The sequence below is a fragment of the Palaemon carinicauda genome, chromosome 23, assembly GCF_036898095.1.
Source record: "Palaemon carinicauda isolate YSFRI2023 chromosome 23, ASM3689809v2, whole genome shotgun sequence".
NCBI classification, from domain to species: Eukaryota; Metazoa; Arthropoda; class Malacostraca; order Decapoda; family Palaemonidae; genus Palaemon; species Palaemon carinicauda.
Genome location: NC_090747.1, coordinates 72,777,344 through 72,799,392, shown reverse-complemented (window position 1 = coordinate 72,799,392; position 22,049 = coordinate 72,777,344). Strand labels below are relative to the sequence as shown.

The 22,049-nt window shown below is 35.9% G+C and overlaps 2 protein-coding genes across 4 annotated transcripts in view; one reads left to right on the top strand and one right to left on the bottom strand.

The window, feature by feature from the left end:
• IleRS (Isoleucyl-tRNA synthetase) overlaps positions 1-22,049 on the bottom strand; it is a 283,203-nt gene that overhangs the window by 100,456 nt on the left and 160,698 nt on the right. The window contains exon 1 of one of the 3 annotated variants that reach the window (XM_068347044.1): positions 3,979-4,109. The exons of 1 other annotated variant lie outside the window; for it this stretch is intronic. The gene's annotated coding sequence lies outside the window, so the exon portion shown is untranslated. Of the gene's footprint in view, positions 1-3,468; positions 3,618-3,978; positions 4,110-22,049 lie in introns of those variants that run through there. One more of the 3 variants, XM_068347043.1, reaches the window with a different exon arrangement.
• LOC137617174 (microtubule-associated protein futsch-like) overlaps positions 19,783-22,049 on the top strand; it is a 24,178-nt gene continuing 21,911 nt past the window's right edge. The window contains exon 1 of the mRNA XM_068347041.1: positions 19,783-20,010. Coding sequence (XP_068203142.1) covers positions 19,888-20,010 — 123 coding nt within the window. The 5' untranslated portion in view covers positions 19,783-19,887. The remainder of the gene's footprint in view (positions 20,011-22,049) is intronic.

Sequence of the window (22,049 nt, the reverse complement as noted above, 5' to 3'; positions counted from 1 at the left end):
CTAGACTGAGCAGTCAAAACAACTCTAGAATGCGGAGGTTGACGCACAGCGTCAAAACAAGTCAACTCCGATTGTTAGTGAACGTCTTGAACGTCAACAGGAGCATCAGCCAGTGGCCTAACGTCCAAATGCGGCTGAAAAACCACACGAGACCGCATCGAGTGTGGTTCTAAACCACCTGACTGACGTGACTAAGCTACGCCAACGTCAACAGTAAGCACAAAGGAACGTTAGGTTGGCTGAAAGCCAGGATATCGATGAGATAAACGGCTAGACTCAACGGACTAATCGGCAGAATAGTCTTCCATAAGGGAGGCAAGCATATACTGCATGTTTTGCCATACAACCCCTTAAGGATCAACGGAAATGGTTGTGGTAATAGACGAGGGTAACGTCTGTGACCGCAACACTTTGCCTACAAAAAAAGACTCTCGGAGTCTGTGTTACGCTTTTGTTAGGCGGCGAGCAGTTATCCGATGACTGCATAGGGTCAGAGCTGTCCTAATGGCTGTAACCAGGACGCTGGACCTGTCCTGAAAGGACTGACTTTCGCTTAAGGGCTTCGAAACCTTGTGACAGGTTTCTTATGCGAAAAGCCTACGGATGGCGAGGAGAAACAACGTCTCTCTCGTCTTATGGTAGGGGAGATCTTGGTAAGATACACCCGATACCACAGAGGGAAAACGTCTGTTCGTTGGTCAAGGCCTCTCGAACCCATAAGTCGTTTGACATTACTTCTCCCCTGGGCTTGGGAGCATGTAAGAGGTCCCGGACTAGGTGAACGACAGGCACGAACAGACGAACCCTCGGACGCAACACTGTAACACTTTGCGCCTCGGACGCAACACTGTAACACTTTGCGCATATCACTTTATCACTTCGATTTTCTGTTTTGCACTTATTTCTACCTGAAACACGCAATTCTACCCTTCATTAAAAGGTAGTAATTGCGAAATTAGTCGTATAATGCAAGCTCATAATACCAGCAAAAAACAGAAAACATATTTTAAGATAAAAAGAAAAATCAGTGGCTGGGAAAGAGACTAAACACTAGTTCATATAACTACGTTTTCAATCTCTCACCGCACATAGCCTGGGGACGAGAATAAAAACCTAAAAACGTTTTATCCTTCCTCCCCGTACAGCGACTAGGGACGTGAGTAACACGAGAACAACGTTACCCGCTTGAACGGAACGTTTTCTCTCCTCTCTCTCCCTCCGTCTCTATCTCTCTCTCTCTTTCTCTCTTGATTTCGCACCTAAGAGAAGAGCCCAATTATATATCGTCAAAAAAAACATGTTATTTGACTAAAGGAAAAAACTGAAAGGTTTTTCAAATAAAAAGTTCCTTTAAATTAGAATTTAAAACATTTAAGCTAAGAAAGAATGAACAAAACGTCAGAATCGATTTACTCTTACTGCAAAGTGAAACCGTGATACACTCTCTCTCTATCGTAACGATAGAGCGCATGTTGAACGTCCTGAACGTCAACAACTGCGTAGCATAAAAACTAAACGTTAGTTCATCTTTGAAAACAGTACGAAGACTATCAAAGAAATTCTTTCATAAAATATTACATTTAAAAAGTTTTAAATCCTTAGCTCTTTAAAAGCTAATTATGATATAAAGGGCTCAACGTTGATTAACTTCGGTTTCCAAGTTAGGACCGCCTACTCTCAGGAAAGGTCTATATAAACAAAGCATTAAAATTTATTTTTATATGTTTATAAAAAATGGAAAGTTAATCGAAGAGGCCTAATAAAGGCGGAGAGATATAAAATATATAGAGGAAAATCTATAACGTGATAAGATAATTACTAAAAGCCTAAACACACTTCCGTCTAAGGGAAGGGTCGGCCATTTAAAAGTGAAAGAAAGTCCATACTCTCTTTGTCACCATAATTAAATCTATCCAAAACGAGTTCAAGTTTTAAGATGAAGATAAAACACCTGCATAGCGAAAGCTCAAAACTAGAATAGTGTACTTCACCAAATAGTTGTGAAAACAAAACCAGTTAGCAACAGCGAATTAGTAGGTCTTGCCGGTAGCCCGACAGAGAGAAAATTGAGTTCTTTGTTTACAATGAGTACTGGGTATCTGAACGACAGATGGCGCTGTTGAGTACACCCCCTACCTGTGTAGCGATCGCTGGCGAATTTTTCCGTAGAGTTTTTCTGTCGAGCAACAGAGTTGCAGCTATTATAATCACCGGCTAAGTTAAATATTGAAAAATATAAAATAACTTCATATTACGGTATATCGGATCATAGTAAAGCACATCTTCCCCAAAAGGAAAAAGATTGGGCTAGTAATAAGAAAGATATCGCCCTGTCCCGATAAACTACATTCAGCCCCTACAAAAATTAGATGTATGAAAGTGATAGGTGTTAAGATCGTTGGGTCACCAGGCCTGCTGCTCACATAAAAAATGAGATTCATTCCTAACCGTGACCTCGCCACCCACACTAGTACGTGTATCTACGAATATGTTGGTCAACGAACTAACACTAATTATTCACTTACTGGTCTGTGCCCTGCCCTGGTTTGCTCCACTTGCAATTAAACATCATTTCATTTCTCCTCTGTTCTGTTCAGTAATACACATATGCTAAGGTAGAAAGTATTTTTACGAACAAAAAATTCATCGACCAAACTACCTACTCATCACCCAAGAGTAATTTTTTCTATAAGAAAAAGTAGTTTGTTTCCTGAGTTACATTGCCCTGTAATACACTACAATAATACCATTAATTTTTTTATTGTCATATTTAGGCAGTGATAGAGTTAATATTTACCAAAACTTGTTTTTTATTAGATTAAAAGTTTTGATGTGGTAATTGTCAAGGAAACACAATTTTCTAGTTATATAGAAGACTGACACCAGATATGTCTCATAAATGTTTCATTTGGAAACCAGCACATAGATATGATCTCCCTTAGGGTATGGGAAGGACAAGGGGTTGACAAAGGTCGCAGAGGGGGATAGCCTGCCTATGTAGGTAAGGACAAAGGAAAGGAGTCGTAGGTTAGGTGGGAACCGGGGTGTATGTATTTAGTCAGGAGAGACGTCAACTTCATCAATTGCTAAATTGACTGCCTTCAAGGGGAACAGGTTTATGTGGGTCTGAAATGCGATATTATGGAGCTAGTTTTACGATTTACGAAATAAAAAATATTTTATTTTCATAGCTATGGAATAATACTAATGTTCCTATGTTCTACTGGCCCATAATGCCATAGTCTGTAAGAGACTAACCTAATATACACGATTTTCTGTTTGACGATGTATACCGGTACATTAGGCTAGACAGAAAGTGTCGTAGACTGAAGTTGCAATTTCGTGACCGACTACTGGCCATGTAATATGATGTAAACTTGTTAAACAAGAAACGTTTTCCGTTGAAAATTCATGAACTACAACTCTTACAATAGATACACTTATAAAATATTAAAGAGCACAACTTACTTTTGTTAAAAATACGGTACAGGCAGTCAATATGACATGTGGGACCTCTTTGCAATTAGCAAAGACGGACACAGAAAATTGCCACCACGCACAATGACAAAACAAATAGCTAAGCTGACTGGAGCTTAAGTGTGACGTTTCTAATGTTTGCTGGTAAATTTTTATTTAGCAAACACTTATTGCATATTATATTCTATTGAATTACTATCTATATATTTTTCACACATATGATATATTTCTTAGCCTAAAATATGCATAATATGAAAGATTTTGTTGCTATTTGGAGAGGTATGACAATAGTTTACAAGAACAAGGCGTAAAACACCATGCACAACCACGTTCATATTCAATGGTGTTTCTAGTCTTTTCTGGCAATTCCTTTATATTTCAACCAAAAAGAGAGCAGTTTATCTAAAGAAAATAAGTTTTTAAAAACAACTATTTATTGCAAGTAATTTTTGTCAAAAATATTCTAATTATGAAACATTATGCTATCACTTAAACACTCACGACTATAATTTTCCGGAAACAACGTGAAGACAAGACTACTACTGACGGGCAAAATCTCCAACAATCATGACAGATATACAAGTGGTTACGTCATCCATCGTGATGCATATACTTTTTTTTTTCTTTTACAAGTTTATCAGTAGATTATCCATGTTAAGGTTTACAGGGACTGCGACTACTGTTTTCTAAAGCTCGCCATAAACTAGGTTTATGAAATATTTAAGCCTGAGGAATTTAACAAATGACATTTAGAAGCAAAGTTCATTGCTTTAAATTTTGAATGTTTCTCTGGTCGTAAATTTGAGATTAATTTAGTATTTTAGCAATCTACAATTATACATACCTAAGGATCTGTAAGCAAGTATAGGCACCGACCATTTCGGCTCTATTTCTATTTTTAGCTAATTGGACGACAACCTATGGGCAATTACTAAGGAGAAATCTTACGTTGTGCAATTCTTGATAGAAGAATAATGAATATTACTATAATAAGACTTAAAATATCTACGCTGTCTGTTTGTCAAATAGTAAGTCAACGAAAAAAACTTATTTTCAACCGTTAATGCTTACACATAGATAGGCTAGAATTTAACTAACCTCTCTCTCTCTCTCTCTCTCTCTCTCTCTCTCTCTCTCTCTCTCTCTCTCTCTCTCTCTCTCTCTCTCTCTCTCTCTCTCTCTCTATATATATATATATATATATATATATATATATATATATATACATATATATATATATATATATATATATATATATATATATATATATATATATATTAGAGACAAACAATATAATTGTCAATATTGTAGTGTTCAAATCATGGTAAACCACTTCCCAATGGATAGATGTAGCGAGTAAAAAAATAGAAAAAGGGTTAACTACTGGAATGTAATTGTTAATTTCCTCTTGGTAATGGTAGAAGAAACTCTTTAGCTATGGCAAAAAAGTAAAAGTAAGTAGTGTCATAGCCTCTGTACCATGGCCTTCCACTGTCTTGGATTAAAGTTCTCTTGCTTGAGGGTACATCGGCACTCTATTCTATCTCATTTCTCTTCCTTGTGTGTTTTTTAAGTTTCATTTCTCTTCCTCTTATTTAAATATATATATATATATATATATATATATATATATATATATATATATATATATATATATATATATATATATATATATAGTTCATACAGTATATGGAAAATCTAATTTAATGTTGTTACCATTCTTAAAATATTTTATTTTGCTTCTTTATTCTTTTAGTTTATTGATTTCCTTGTTTCCTTTCATCACGGGGCTAATTTACCCCGTTGGAGCCCTTGGGCTTACAGCATATTGCTTTTCCAACTAGGGTTATAGCTTAGCTTGTAGTAATAATAATAATAATAATAATAATAATAATAATAATAATAATAATAATAATAATAATAATAATAATAACGTGTTGCTTCAACGCCCAGAATGTATCCAGGTAACTACCGTTTACCTATTGGACTACACCTGGAGTGGCAATTATCATTTGGTTACCCCCAAGTGTAGTTCAAAAGGTATCATACAATTAGGCAATCGGTTGAGAACCTAATTCTAGCACGTATTCATTTTTACCATTTTAGTTATTATATTACATCCAGTCAAATTAACAAAGCTATTTCTACTGAACTCTTTAGGTAGTAGGTTGGCCTGGGCACCAGCCACCCCTTGAGATACTACCACTAGAGAGTTATAGAGCCCTTTGACTGACCAGACAGAACTACATTGGATCCTGCTCTCTGGTTACGGTTCATTTCCCCTTTGCCCAGACATACACTGAATAGTCTGGCTTATTGTCTACACATTCTCCTCTGTCCTCATACACCTGACAACACTGAGATTACCAAACAATTCTTCTCTCAAAGGGTTAACTACTGTAATTGTTTAGTGGCCACTTTCCTCTTAGTAAGGGTAGAAGGCTAAGAAGAGACTCTTTAGCTGTGGTAATCAGCTCTTCTGGGAGAAGGACACTCCGAAATCAAACCATTGTTCTCTTGTCTTGGGTAGTGCCAAAACCTCTGTACCATGGTCTTCCACTGTCTTAGGTTAGAGTTCTCTTGTTTGAGGGTACACTCGGGTACACTATTCTATCTTATTTCTCTTCCTCTTGATTTGTTAAAGTTTTTATAGTTTATATAGGAAAACATAATTTAATGTTGTTGCCATTCATAAAATATTTTATTTTTGTTCCTTGTTTCATTTCATCACTGAGCTATTTTCCCCATTGGAGCCCCTGGGCTTATAGCATCTTGCTTTTCCAACTAGGTTTTAGCTTAGCAAATAATAATAATAATAATAATAATAATAATAATAATAATAATAATAATAATAATAATAATAATAATAATAATAATAACAACTCCTAAGAGAACTTATTTTGCGTAATTGATTTTATTCCTCGTTTCAAGATTGCTTTTATTTTTTTGTATGGTTACATGTATCTCCGCTAGCACAGATAACATTAACTGAATCAGGCTTTGATGGGTACGAATGGCTCAAATGCATTATCTCTGGTCCTTTCATCTCAACCACAGACAGAATATCATCTTAAGCTTGGCTGACTGAAAGCAGTACCGGTAACATATCCTCGGTATAATGACTTAAACAAAAGGTATCAATGAGCAATGGTTTCATATCCAATAGTACAGTTTATTTCAATAATTATGATTCATTAAGCAAATACCGTAGAAGTTATTGTCTTTAGTTTAAAGAGTTGTTTGTAGCCTATACCAGTGTGCTTAAGATGGGTGACGTAATGTTTCACAAGTTAATTCAGTAGTTATATCATTCACACACAATAATACAATTTTAATGCACTTAACATAATGCCTTTATATAGCCTTGGCCAAAATGAAAGATGAAAAGATTTAAGTGAAGTAATAGAGGCTAACTAGTACAATTTGTAATATGGCAGTGTCTTATACAAGAGATAATTATTCACTAGCCTACTGTACAATATAATAACCATAATAGGTGAAGTTAAACTACGTATTTAAAAAAAAAAATCCCGAAGAAAAAAGATCAATGGAAAACAAAGTTTCCTGCTTAAAGAGACGCGTGTTTATAATGTGACTTTAGTGTCTTATTACAAGAATTGATAAGGAATACGAAAAAGGCCTTCAATTTCCTTAACAATCAGCCTACGCCAATGATTTGGAACACGTTTTCTAATTATACTGAATTAAAGCTAATGACGGCAGATTTTACCCATGCAAACTGGAAAGAGAAAATGCATCGAAATTATGCGACTCATTTAACAACAGAAAGAAATTGGATGCATGAAATATTTATATTTCTAATACATGATTATTTTAAAAAATTTAAATATTTTTTCTGAAAAGAATTACGTAAAAAAGTCACCTATCAAATGTAAGTTGAGAAAGAAAATTATTACATGTCATATACAAATAACTTTATTAAAACTCGATACACAAACTTCTAAACTCCAAACATTTCAATGTATAGATGGACGTAATTTCAAATTGAATCAATATATCTCAGTCGATATCACGAACAAACAACGTCTAACACTCATAAAACGAGAACCTTTAAGGAGATCTTACTGATGACAGATGAACATCATTGTAGAATGATATCATGTGACATCCTGGAGGATAATATTAGATTTTGCGGTAGGGAAAGATGGAGGGGTCCAGGAAGAACGAGAGAGAGAGAGAGAGAGAGAGAGAGAGAGAGAGAGAGAGAGAGAGAGAGAGAGAGAGAGAGAGAATAGAGAGAGAGAGAGAGAGAGAGAGAGAGAGAGAGAGAGAGAGAGAGAGAGAGAGAGAGAGAGAGAGAGAGAGAGAGAGAGAGGAGAGAGAGAGAGAATCTTTTAAACGATTCTTCATTGTTTTTATTGGTGTTGTCTTACACCTACAATTTTCACGACGATTGGTAGCTTGCCAACCAAGGGATATAATACTATCAATGAGATGAAGGAGAAATGAGTAAAAAAAAACTAAGAGAAAAGGAAAAAATAAAACCAAATAATAGTATAGGTGGAATGAAAAGAAGTAGGTGTAATTACAATTACAATGGTAAAGCTTAATATTCCTTCGTAGAAATATAAAAATTCCAGTAAATGTATTGAGAGAGAGAGAGAGAGAGAGAGAGAGAGAGAGAGAGAGAGAGAGAGATATGTATATTATAGTAGGCCGAAGACTGGTAAGGAGAAAATCGATAGAAAAGAGGACAAGACTGTGGTGTTCTCTGTTCAAGCCAAAGGCCAGGAGAATTGAACCGGCCAATTGAGATTGCCTAGCCAAGATTAATCTGTATCCAAGCCCTTCGAAGGCGACAGATATATATATATATATATATATATATACTGAAGTAATAAAATATTCTTAAAGGCCATCCAAGGAATAGGGGTAAGGACATGGCAAACTTTGTCCTTTTGGCGAATAAAGATCATCTTACAGTAAGCATACTTTCGCTCTTCGAGGTTTTCCCTATCACAGAACCTCGTGACACCTGTTTGGCAACTAATTCATACAGTTATACAGTACATATGATCATTGCTTTTTTTTTCGACTACCCTGCTTTCACGTTGATGATTTGGGCAATATGGCCACGCGCTAAGGCCAGGAACCACATTCAGCACATAGGGTTGTGGTGGCCTACTGGAAACCTCCTTACCTTAGGTCTGTGTCTTCTTTAACTGCAAAAAAAGTGGCTTATTGAGAAAGTCTTTTTAAGATTTCCGGTGGTCAAACTTTTCTGAAGAAGTGTTTTAATTCTTTCATTCTACATTGTTTCAAATATTGTTCTCCAGTCTGGTCTTCAGCTGCCGATTCTCATCTTAAATTGTTGGACAGTAACTTACGGTCTATTAAATTTCTTATTCCTAACCTAGATATTAATCTCTGGCACCGTCGTTTAATTAGTTCATTATGCATAAGATTTTTTAGAATTCTGACCATCTCTCACATTAATCTTCCCGGATAGTTCTATCCTGTTCGTAATACTAGGCACGCAGTTAATTCTAATGTCAGGCCTTCTCCACCACGGTGCTCGATACTACACAGTACTCTAGAATTTTTATTCAAGCTGTGACCAAGTTGTGGAATGATCTTCCTAATCGGGTAGTTGAATCAGTAGAACTTCAAAAGCTCAAACTTGCAGCAAATTTTTTTATGTTTAACAAGCTAACCTAAGTTTTTTTTATAGTTTATTTGGGAAGTATCTGTTTTAATGTTTTTAAAATATTCTATTTTAATTGTTCATTACTTTTTATATCGTTTATTTATTCCCTTATTTCCTTTCCTCACTGGGCTATTTTTCGATGTTGCCTGTTGGAGCCCTTGGGCTTATAGCATCTTGCTTTTCCAACTAGGGTTGTAGCTTAGCTAGTAATAATAATAATAATAATAATAATAATAATAATAATAATAATAATAATAATAATAATACCTGGTGATCTGCCGGACTGGAGTTCGAGAAGCACTAAAACTTAAGTTTCTTGTAGTGTCTGCAACCTTACCATCCTTGTAAGCTAAGGATGGGGTATTTGAGGGAGCCTATAGGTTTACCTGGCGAGTCATCAGCAGGCATTGCCTGGCCCTTCCTGATCTTAGCTTGGATGGAGAGGGGTCCTGGCCAGTCTCTAGAGTCTAGGGCATTGTCCTGCCAGCTAGAACATTGTCACTGCCCCTTGCCTCTGCCATTCATGAGTGACCTTTAAACTTTTATGTGCAAGTGGGAGAGGCCGAAGGCCCTGGAATTGTGCTATAAGGTTAAAGTAAAGAGGCTGAATAGCAAGATAGAAGGAAGCCCAACAGGGTACTTGGCGGGGGGGGGGGGGGATAAAGAAGGACTCTAAAAAGTATATGCAGTTACAGGTCGAAGGAACATTGCAAAGACCCTCTAGCAATAATTACAGAGCGCCACATGGAGTGCACTGGCAGCACTAACATTACGTATTACTTAGTCAAGCATAAAATTTATTTATATGTTACAAATCGCCAAACCTGAATGACATCTAGCAGTCAAAATTATAAAATGATAAAGCAAAAGGAAAAAGTTTTCATTATACACACCTTTTATTGGCACTGAGGTGGCCTTCATTAAACGGGGTACACAAAAATGCCCTCACTGGAGGCCTTCCCCAACGCAATTCACGGGACAGTAGATTCTTTCTACATGGAAACAACGTTTACTACTCGTGCTGAGTAGCCTACTGTTATTTCTAACGGAAACGAAATAACATTCATGGCTGAACAACTAAGGAAACAAGAGCAAGAAAAGGATAAATCTTATGTCTATTTCTTGAAGGAGTTTAATTCACGTTAGGTAATATAGAATAAGAACATATTTCCAGAGTCTGAGATTGTCGGGAAGGAAACAATTATAGCAGTAAATAAGCAAAGTTGTTCGTGCATAGAAAACACGCAGATGATGAGTCGAACCAGTTTCATTATCCCCCACAATGTGTTGCAGGACGGAACTGGTAAGGGCAGGCCAGGGTAGGGTAGGCTTTCTGTCCCAAAAGGAGGGCAGGGCAGTCTCTCCTTAGCTGTGGTACAGGTCCCATACAACGCCTCCGGTCCGTCGAAGTCAGGTAAATAAGTTTCGTCGCCAACATCTTAAAATGCCAGAAGTGCTCGAAGGCGGTGAATAAGTGATTCCAACTGATTCTTGGCTGGAAGTTCCATAGATTTGTCGATATATGGAAAACTGGCCGCCTTTACAGCTCGCGTTTATCATGGACATTGATCGTATCTCTTCCTTTTTCTCACGAGGTGATTGACTCATTCAACGGTGCCTGAGTGATTATGTATTATAAATTTACGTGACATTATCCATGGTTATCGATGCAGATCATGCTGCGATATAATTCAGTATGTTATTACAATGATCAGGCAGTGCCGAATGAAAATACGTAAATACATATATATATGTATATATATATATATATATATATATATACATATATATATATGTATATATATATATATATATACATATATATATATATATATGTATATATATATATATATATATATATATATATATATATATATATATATATATATATATATATATATATATATATAACAACCACAGCCCTATTTTAAGGGTACAATCAGCCAATGTCATTACGTGTCATATTGTTACAGCCAAGGTCAAAATATGTTGTATATTTAGACCTTGGGTACATCACTTCATTTACGTTTGGTAAGTCGAAAGATCACTCCAAGTTTACCTTCCACTAGTTCACCCAACTATAAGTGGGTGCAAGCATCTGCTGGGGCCAGGAAGAGGAACCTAGGGATAACGTCTAAACTTTGAAGAAGGGCTGTTTTCTTCTGACTTTGTCCATCCAAAGTGGAGGAAGGTGTAGGGTTTATAAATATATATATATATATATATATATATATATATATATATATATATATATATATATATATATATATATATATATATATATATATATATATATATATATATATATATATATATATATATATATATATATATATATATATATATATATATAATATATATATATATATATATATATATATATATATATATATAGATATATATTTATATATCCGTGCACAGACCTGTATGAAAATCTGCCCATGAAATTATTTATAATGCATATCTTTCTGTTACATAATAAACAGCATGGTCATTACTATAATGCATTTCCTCGCGTGCATCTATGATGTCAAATGAGGAATAGGCTTACTACTTTATACCCTTATCAATATTATATTGAAACTACCTAAATATTTGCGCAAGGAAATATTCTAACCAAAACAGTTTGGGTCTAGGTTTTTTCCTGATAACCATTGAATGCACGATTACTAGATTGCAATCAAGAAAACAAAGACAACTGTCTCTGGCCAATAAATGATATGACAGCTTAATACGAAAGGAAATCTGTGGGATGATTGGGGTATTTTGTTTGCCATAATTTTAGGCTCCATCTGCATTGCTTTCACCTTTTCATTTTCAACGTTTTCCTCTTGCATCCCTCCACTAAGCTATAAAACATCTTCGGCTCTAACCTTCTCCAGTTCTCAATAATCCTAATAACAATTCTCTCGTGAGAACTTGCTGGTAGGGGTCTACAAATGACAAATCACCCTTATAGGACCCAACAACCTTAAAACACTTTAAATCTACCCTTTTCCAATGTTCTGTCTCATACGTATTGCAGAATCTCAATTAGTGAACCTTCGAGATCTGCTCACCGTAAGTCAGTAAATCCTAACAATCCCCGATCTTTTTTATATATATATATATATATATATATATATATATATATATATATATATATATATATAAAGAACCACACTTCATTTTCCTTAACTGATTGGTTCAACATTCCTTTCACACAGTTCAGCTTTTGATTTCCTTGTTACTTCTATTCCCTACTTAATTTTCTCTGGTTTAATTCTTCTTTAATTATACCATCTTCTAAAACATTTAATCCTAGAGAATTCCTTTCATTCTTCCACCACTTAACCATCTTTTTAACCGATTCATGCCAGTCTTCTATTTAAATGATTTTTCTTACATTTAACATTCATTGGTTTTACCCTATCTTTTCGTAATCATCATTCAACACATATTCTTGTACAAAACCTGGATATTCTAATTTTATTTCATAACCATCTCTATAACCCAAAGGTCTGTCCACGAAATATTACAATCTTTTTCGATGTATATGAAGATTAAGTGGTACAATTTCTAATGGTATCGAATTAGAACCTCCTTGTTAGAGACAATTATTATCGATTCTATTCATACACAACATTTTCTGTCATTCTTCATGGCACCAATTTACACTTTTTTCCCCTCGAAATATCTGTAAATTATAATGGCAGTTGAAAAATCTCACAACACGGCTTGTATATGAATATACATGGAAGCAATCTCTTAAATGAAACATATTATTGATTTTAGATTTGTTTTCTTGATATAATCATTTAGAACATCCCCAAGTACAATAGTTAATTTGCCTGCATACCACCACTGTAAATGCAAAATGTGAATAATAATGATAATACGTATATCCTTTAACGATTATAGATAGGTTACTAATATTACAATAACAATAGACTTTTAGATGGACTTTATCCTTTAAATGTTCTAGCTGATGATTTCATAGGACGTCCGAATTATTTTGATAAAGTGACCTAATGAGAATAAACGAAGGACTTTTGTCACCTATGAATCAGTCAGTTTATTAAATACACAGGTGTGTTTGAGAGAGAGAGAGAGAGAGAGAGAGAGAGAGAGAGAGAGAGAGAGAGAGAGAGAGAGAGAGAGAGAGAGAGAGAGAGAGAGAGAGAGGAGGTATTTCATACCCAGAGGCGGCGTCATCTGAAACCGTCTCAGGCCAGTTCTGTTCTCACCAACAACCTGTGGTTCACCACTGGATCTTGGAGTGGATGCTGGCAATCCTCCAGCGTTGCTTATCGTCCTTCATCGCCTTCCATGCTAACATCCTTCGAATGCAACAGGACCTTACAATGATGGAAGGATTGACAATGCTCTCGAGAAGTTTCTTTGATATGACCAATGAGTTTTGCGCCCACGCGGGCGCGTTATCGTGAGCCCAAGGTGAGAGGGCTTTATTGGGAGACAGATGATCCGTCCTCGCTGGTCGAAGTGACGAAGAGGCCAAAACCGCAGATGCTGGAGTCAAATATTCTTCTTCGACAAACTTGTGATTGGCGGTCTGGTCACACAATCACGCACAAACGCACATCTTGACGAAGAACTGATGCATTGCAAGAACGATCAGTTCTTGCATATGCTGGACGGCTGTAAAGTTGAAAAAGAAGTTTCCCTCTGCCTCGACTGCTTGTTGCTTGTAATTGACGGAAAAAAAAGGTTTTCGATTGATACCAATAGACCAGATTTGAAAGGAAAGAAAAAGGTAAAATAAGGGTAAAATGTCTATGCTGATGATGTACATGTTTTTAGTCGGCATGTTCGTGGTGTTCTTTGGGGGCCTTTACCTCTGCTACTTCCGGAGAAGGATTACGTTCAGTGAGTGATTATAGACGTGGTCGATTACACATGTATGTTTTTTTATCATTCTTTTGTGAGTCACCATCAAATACAATAGCCTCACAGACGGAAAACTGAAAAGATAAATGTGAAATCCCGATACACATTGCCTCTAAAGTTCTGGATAAAAGACCTCTACATTATAAAAACTAATAAAAACTTTCCCTCCACAAGGCAACAAAAAAAATAATAGTAAAACCACAAGTTATTTCTATAGATCAGTCGACATTGGAAGGCCTCCATATCCTTGAAAAAGAAAAGAAGGACGGGAAAAAGTAGCATCTGACCACATTCTTCCAATACGACCAAGATCCCCCTTCAGATGGGACAGGATTGTATCATAACATCATCTGCGTGTTCCCTTCGGTGACCCACAACAGTCAACGTCGTTTCTTTCGCCAGCTAAGATTACACGAGTAGGAAGAAGAGACATTCGGTTTCTTTGAAGTGTGTTAAAACATTGGGTGATCAAATATTAACAAATGAGGCCCCCTACAACGTCAAATAACAATTATATTAATTCGAGAGTTCTGATCTAGTCATAGTACCAGAGAGTGAATGCTGTAACATGATACCCTCGTATTAGGAAAAAAAAAAAAAAAACCTTTTCGTGAGATCTCTGTTAGGAATCCGATTACATTCCAAGATGAGAAGAATGAGGTGATATTCTACGAAGCAAAAGTAAAAAGGAAGATAACTGATGTGACGTTAACGAATTAATAGAGTACACTGAACTATCTGAAGAAAGTTACTGTTTTTGAGACCAGAAAACAAAACCCGAATTCTCTTTGTATGTAATTTGTGCTATCTAAACTTCGAATTATTCTTTTTCTGTATTCTTTATTCTACCAGGAAATCAAGTGATTTCGATAGAGGCCAGTGACAATGGGAAACAAACTTTTTTCTGTTGGTGAAAGTACTTAATGGTATACTTGTAAAAACGATTGTAGTCGGTAGATTTGTGGCAACCTAATATAACTCTAAACTATATGAAAGAAATGAAAAATTCTCTGGAAATTAGTCTATTTTAACTATAGAATAGGCAGAGGGAATGAAGGCTAAAGAACGGAAAAACTGAGAAATCAAGTTTTAAAAATCTGCCTCAAAAATAGATTAAAGGACCCAAGTGAAGGTTTAAATTTCCCTAGACTTTCATAGCCCCAAAGACTTAGCGAACAAAACTAGGCACTCCTGCCAGGAAGTCTTCAATGAAGTGCGAGTCTTTCAATGTTGGTCGTCTTCTCAACGTTCGAATTTCTGCTTATACATAGACTACCTCAGTGCATGATGGGCTGGATGGCCCACAGGATTTCTTAGCCCAGAAGCACCGCATCAAGACAACAGGGAAAGGTGAGAGGCGCTAGGGTGAGATTTGTTATAGTCTCATTTTTTATATGTATATTTCTATTGTTTAAGTCTGTTTGAATGGAGATCGATGAATTTTAGCCCTAATGGCTCTTCGCTGAGGATTGGGAGGTCCTCTATATATCTAAAGTTTGGTATCAGATTATTAGAGCATTGATTCCATAGGCAACATAACACTTGCAATTGTCTCAATTCATGTGTTGTCACAGAAATATTAAAATGCCTATAGGAAAATCAATGAATTGTCATTTCCCAATTAAGGCCAGGAGGAATAAAAAAAAAAAAAAACGTGGGTCTGTTTCCTTTCATGTGGTTAGACTCCAATTTTTTCTGTCTAGTTTCTTAATAACGTCTTGGACTTCTTCCTTCAGATATGGGTAACAAAATGTTATCAAGAAGCTACCCTGCCGAAATTACTATATGGAAATATTGAATGCTCCATGAATGATGGATATTTTCCCGTTGGTCTAGGATTTGTTGTCTTGGATGTATATTATACCCATAACAGTTGTTAAGTGGAAATATTCATGGTGAAACTAAATGAGTCTTAACCCCACCCTCCCCTGGCTAGGGTCACGTTGCACTTAAGAGGGGTTACGTAACTCATAAATAGATTTATCAATTTAAACGATGTGAGCCAGCGTTCGGGCCTGAAGGCCATTCAGCTCACATATGCAACTTGGGGAAAAGGCCTCAGTTAACGAATCGTGAAGTTAAAATCAAAATGGGTTTGGCAACAACACGGAAGAAAGTGAGTGGAAATAGAGGTATAACAAGATTTAAAAGTAAATACAGCCAATATGCGTAGAGACCTTGCAAAGACACTTAGTAAAGCCCTCAAACGCACCTCTTGGGGTGAAGTGATAAGGCTACCGCTACATACAACGAGTGCTCTAGGCAAGATATCTTTCCTTAGATAACCCGAGAATCTCTAGTCAAATTTTATCGAAAGTGTATTCTAACATCAACACAAAAAACAAATTCAGATAAAACATAGTAGTCAACAATTTATTTTTCGAAGTTGTGAGTGAAATAAGTAAGGTCGATGATTTTGTCAATTGCAACGCCATGTGTATGTATAAAATGCGTCAGGCAACAGCCTATGAAAAGTAATATTATGCCAGTTTAAAATAGAATTTTGCTATATCCGAAATAAATAAGGAATTATGGTTTATTTATTTTATTGTATTGTTTCTCTTCTTTGTATATAAGCCAACAGGATTTCTTCCCAACGCCCTCACCACCAGCCATATACCCCCCCCTTATCTTTTCCCTGAACTTGGTAACTGTCTCCATTCTATTTTATTCAAACTTAATTGATATTCCCGGGGGAATCCTTCAGGTTAGTCTAAACCCCATTAATATTTCATGGTAATATTATGCTCAATGTGCCCTCAGTGCTCATTCTTGACCAATGCAACACTTACGGCAAAAATCAGCCCCAATGTCTCTGAATAATGTTTAGAATCTAACTCAATTTCAAACTCCCGTAGGATGACCCAATGAGTCGTTATTTGAAGAGGGGTGTTAAATGCCGTAAGTCTAGGAAAAAGAAGTTGGACAGATAGGGACAGACCAATGAGATCGGTTACATAAAAAAAGCCCAAGATGAGATCATGAAATCAACCTGTTGTAACAACATTTCATCTACGTGATATATTCCTAAAAATTGGGAGATACTAGTTTCATTATTCAGTCATTCACTTAGCGAATTTCATCTTCAACCACTTAAAGATGACATTAGTTAAAATGTATTTCTAAAATAATTTTACAATGGATGATATAATACAACATTAACAAGAACATCTATAATAATATTTTAGGAAGAAAATGATGGAAGGATGACCTTGACTTTCATGAATGAAATCAGCCTCTCTGCAATGAAAGATTAACATTTAAATATCAGTGAATACCACGAAATGATAAGTGCTTGATGCTTAAAAAAGTTCTTGGTACTTGGTGTGGGTCAACCACTGATTATCCCAGGCAATAGATACAATACTGATATGAGTTCTGGGGTATAGCTGTATGAGTATTGGTGCATATATACCATTGTCTATGTATGTATTTAAATATACACATCGTATGTACACAAAAATCTATCTATCTATCTATCTTCCTATATATATATAGATAGATAGATAGATAGATAGATAGATAGATAGATAGATAGATAGATAGATAGATAGATAGATAAATTTATGTACATGTATATATATATATATATATATATATATATATATATATAATATATATAGTTATATATATACATATTTATATATATACGTATGTATATCTAAGAAATATATCTATATATATATATATATATATATATATATATATATATATATATATATATGACAGCAGGCCGGTAGGAAAAAGGAAACGAAGATTGGACAAGCGCTTTCGTGTTATTTTTACACCTCTTCACGGTCTTATGGTTTAAAAATACAATTAGAATACAAAGAAACCTCTGTGATGACGTAAAACAGAAGAAATGAGCAAATTACAAATCACTTAAAAGCTAGTTGTTTAAAAATGTTGTTTACAAGAAATTCATCCAGTTTGTACATACCTGAACTGGTGTTAAGCAGATCTTCGAAATTTTTCTTAATTAAAACTGTTTCAATGATATTTCTTTTAACAAAATCTTCACAAAATATAAGTTCTTTAGCAGCTTTCCAATTAATAGCGTGGTTGCACTCATTCATATGCTGAAAAAGACTGCTGGCAATGTTTCCCGTTCTTACATTATATTTATGCTGTTTTATTCTAGTTTCTAGAAGAACTGCTTACCGTAACAATTACATTGCAGTAGTTAACCTCTTGAGCGAAGAACAATTATTTGGTAATCTCAGTGCTGTCATGTGTATGAGGACAGAGGAGAATATGGTAAGAATATGCCAGACTATTCTGTGTAGGCCTATGTGTAGGCATAGACAAAATGAGCCGTCACCAAAGAGAGGGATCCAATATACAGTAGTACTGTCTGGCCAGTCAAAGGACCCAATAACTCTCTAGCGGTAGTCCCAATGGGTGGCTGGTACCCCGGTCAACCTAGAGCGGAGATTGAATATCCTCAGCTATTTGGCTGTAAAATTTTGATGAGACTCGAGTGAAGCTACTGAAAGACCTAAGTGCGTATTAGTTAAAGGAATGGATAGCCCTATAGAATGGATAGCAGGAATCCTGTGTAGGAAATAAGAATTCTCAGGTACTTGGTAGTGTAACTTTGTAGCCCATAAGTTAAGGAAATTAAATATTTCATGCATTAGGCAGTAGAACATTAAGGTAATTTAGTGTAAGGAATGGTCAGCTTGCTTTTTTAGTACTCTTTTGAGGAGAACAGAAGACTTCCGACATAAAAAAAGGCTTGCTACCTCAGTAATGGTGACAAAAACCTTTGGTATTGGACAGTGTAACTGTGTGGCATAGTAGAGAATGGAATGAAAGACCGTTGCGACACCATGACTTTGCGACACCTCCATGAAGAAAATGAAACACTTCTGATAAAGAAAATTGGGACATTTTGTATTTCAGTGAAGGGAACAAAAAACCTTTCGTACAAGGCATAACATTGAAGCATCTCAATGAAGGGAAGGAAATTTCTGTTATACAGGAAATGTGACTTCTTGTCGCTTCAGTTAAGAGAATGAAAAGCCCTTGGCACAACGCAGCGTGATATTAGCCTGCATCAGGGAATGCAATGAAAGTTTTAAAAGCTGTCATTGTGACTTCAGAATACCTCGATGATTCGAATAAAAGACCCCTTATACTGTGCTCTTAGATAATGGAACAACCCCAAAAAATCTTTCGAAAAAGCTACAGAAACGAACGAAACAATAACCAACTTGAGAAGCACTGGTGTCACTTTTGAAATTGGATTTCAAACCCTATTTCTTCATCGTAAATTTTTCCATCATTCAACATCAAATTATTAACCTATATCACCTCATAAAACTCCTTCTAACGCGGTCATTACCTATAGAATCTTTAGTGTTTATTCATAAACATTATTTATAATAGTTCTTGAAAATGTCTGTATCATCATCACTCTCAATATAATATTTAACCTTTCTACAGACCTAAATGGCGATGTGTAAGCGTAAATGGTCTGGAACTAGCCCATGAAAAATGTCAAAGAACATGCCATTAATTTCATTATCATCATTAGCATTACAAAACAGTCTTTATTGAATTCATAGAAAATAAACTCGCCATTATCTTATCGTCAAAATAAAACTAACAATAGCAAAGGATAATGACAATATAAATGACATCAATAATGGTAATAGTAATGCAATTTGTATCAGACACTTGCAACATAGCATAAATGTCCAGTGGCAAGCAGCAATGACTCCCAATAGTCCAGAAAAACCCAAATTGTACAGCATATGTATACCTATTATCATTTAATTTATGCATATTATTAACTTTGCATAAACAAACATACTTCATTTTTTTAACATTTCTCCTTCTTCTTTTCTCAGATGGACTCAGGGCCAGGTCGGTGTTGGGTGTGCGATGGGCCGGGGAAACTGTGGTGCTCCGGCTGTCGTTTCGCCCTGTACTGTTCCTTGGCCTGCCAGAAGAAGGACAAAGCTAGACACTTGGTAAGTCGAGTTTATGAATTTTATGTATCTGGGACGTATGGCCGGGTTCTGGGGTCGGGGAGGCCATTCTGCATCGTGAAAAAAATGGGGGGGGGGGGGGACTTGGTGGTTGTATCATGAAGTAAAAGTTGAAAGAGGTTGGACAGCACGAGGGAACCAAAAAAATCTAGAAATTATGTAAATCTGGAGCCTAAAAAGTGGCTTCAGTTAGGGCTCTAAAGGATGCTGGAAAGATAGTAAGGCCTGTAGTGCACTACATAAGGTACACTGTCTGCACTAGTCCCCTATGGCCCTGACGAGTTGTTTGAACATAAACTCAATTTGAAAATAAACCATAATAACAGAGGGGTGGCAATAATTTTCAGTTGCATTAAGTAACGTCAGACACAATTCTTAAATAGTTGGTTTTGTACAAGGTTCTTAGATATACAGAATTTTCAATTTCTAACCCCATTGTTTAAGAAGCGTGCAAAGCAATTTATAGAAACGGGGGAGGGGGTTGCAAAATCTTTATGTCAAAAAGTATCCATGATATTGTATAATGTAAGATATATTTATGGTAACTAAAATGAAACACTTAAGAGATTGACTATCTCCGATAACGTCAAACGCCCCTGGACACACATTCCCAGCAACCAGGACTGTAGATTAGCGGAATCAAAGTTAAACTTTACGTAACCTCCAATTAGTAACAAGGGTGATCAATCAACCACCAATCTTTTCCACGCATAGGTATTTTCCTATATCTCTTAGTCTAATATCTTACTGTCATTTACAAGGACTGGATTAACTAGGTTCTTCGTAAATATCTACACAACTATTGGTGTATCCTACAAAAACAGAGGAACAAATAAAGAAACATTCCAACCCAAAGTAAACTTAATTGGCGAGGGTCCAAGATAGGAAAACTGACAAAGCCTTGTTTGACATTCTGATAAAAGGTCGTTCCAGGATGAAGTACTGTATTTTGGAAGCACTTGCAATCATAGGAAGAAAGTACACTGACTTAGTTTCTTACTTGTTCATATTATGAAAACATTGGGCAGAAGCTCACACATATACGCACAAATAACATGATAGAAAATCCCTTCTCTCGATATTAATCGATACACTTTCCGTAATACGACAGAGTTCGATTTGAGGTGGTCTGAAGTTAACGCATAAAGTTACATTAATCAACGTGCACCTGTCTACGGAAATCAATCAGCCTTAAACATATGTGCACGAAAATCCTTAGAGCAAATAACATTTTGGTACTTTCAGTTCCTCTGTATACAGCTCAATATACGATAGAATTGGGCTGGATTCATGCATTTGGCCCACATGACCCGTTCTAGGGCCAGGGAGGCCATTCTGCACCTATGAATCCTTAAGTTGTAACGCACGGGGGACACTTGACAGCACTACCCCACCCAAGGGCCGATACGATGAAACTTTACAATACACGCAGAACCCTTAGATGGTGATTTAAAACACGTTATACGAACTCGCGTTCTGACATATTCTGTCATCTTGCTATGATATTAAAGACCAAACGCTCAGTATTTGTTCAACACTTTGGCATTCGTCCTAGCTGATTTTTTTCTTTCTCTCAAAAAAAAGGTAAAATTACGAACGTATATACTCAATTGAGTGAACTCCAGACCTACAGAGTGGGTGAAATATTTTTTATTCTTTACATACATACATACATACATACATACATACATTTTTTATCATATATATATATATATATATATATATATATATATATATATGTGTGTGTGTGTGTGTGTGGGTGTGTGTGTGTGTGTGTGTGTAAAACCTAAGAAAGAAAAAAACAAGGACGAGTAGGAATGTGTCTTACCTGCAAAGATGGTGATAGAAAACGCCTCTTAAACAGAGAAAGCTATTTAAATCAAGGAAAATAGAAGAAAATTCCAGAGCCAGGTAGTAGAGGAATAGTGGGTTACCGGTATAATGCGAGATTCGGTGCCAGAATACGTGTGGCATGGGTCAGCACCTTTTAGCCTATAGGACCTCCAAAGAATGAACTTGGA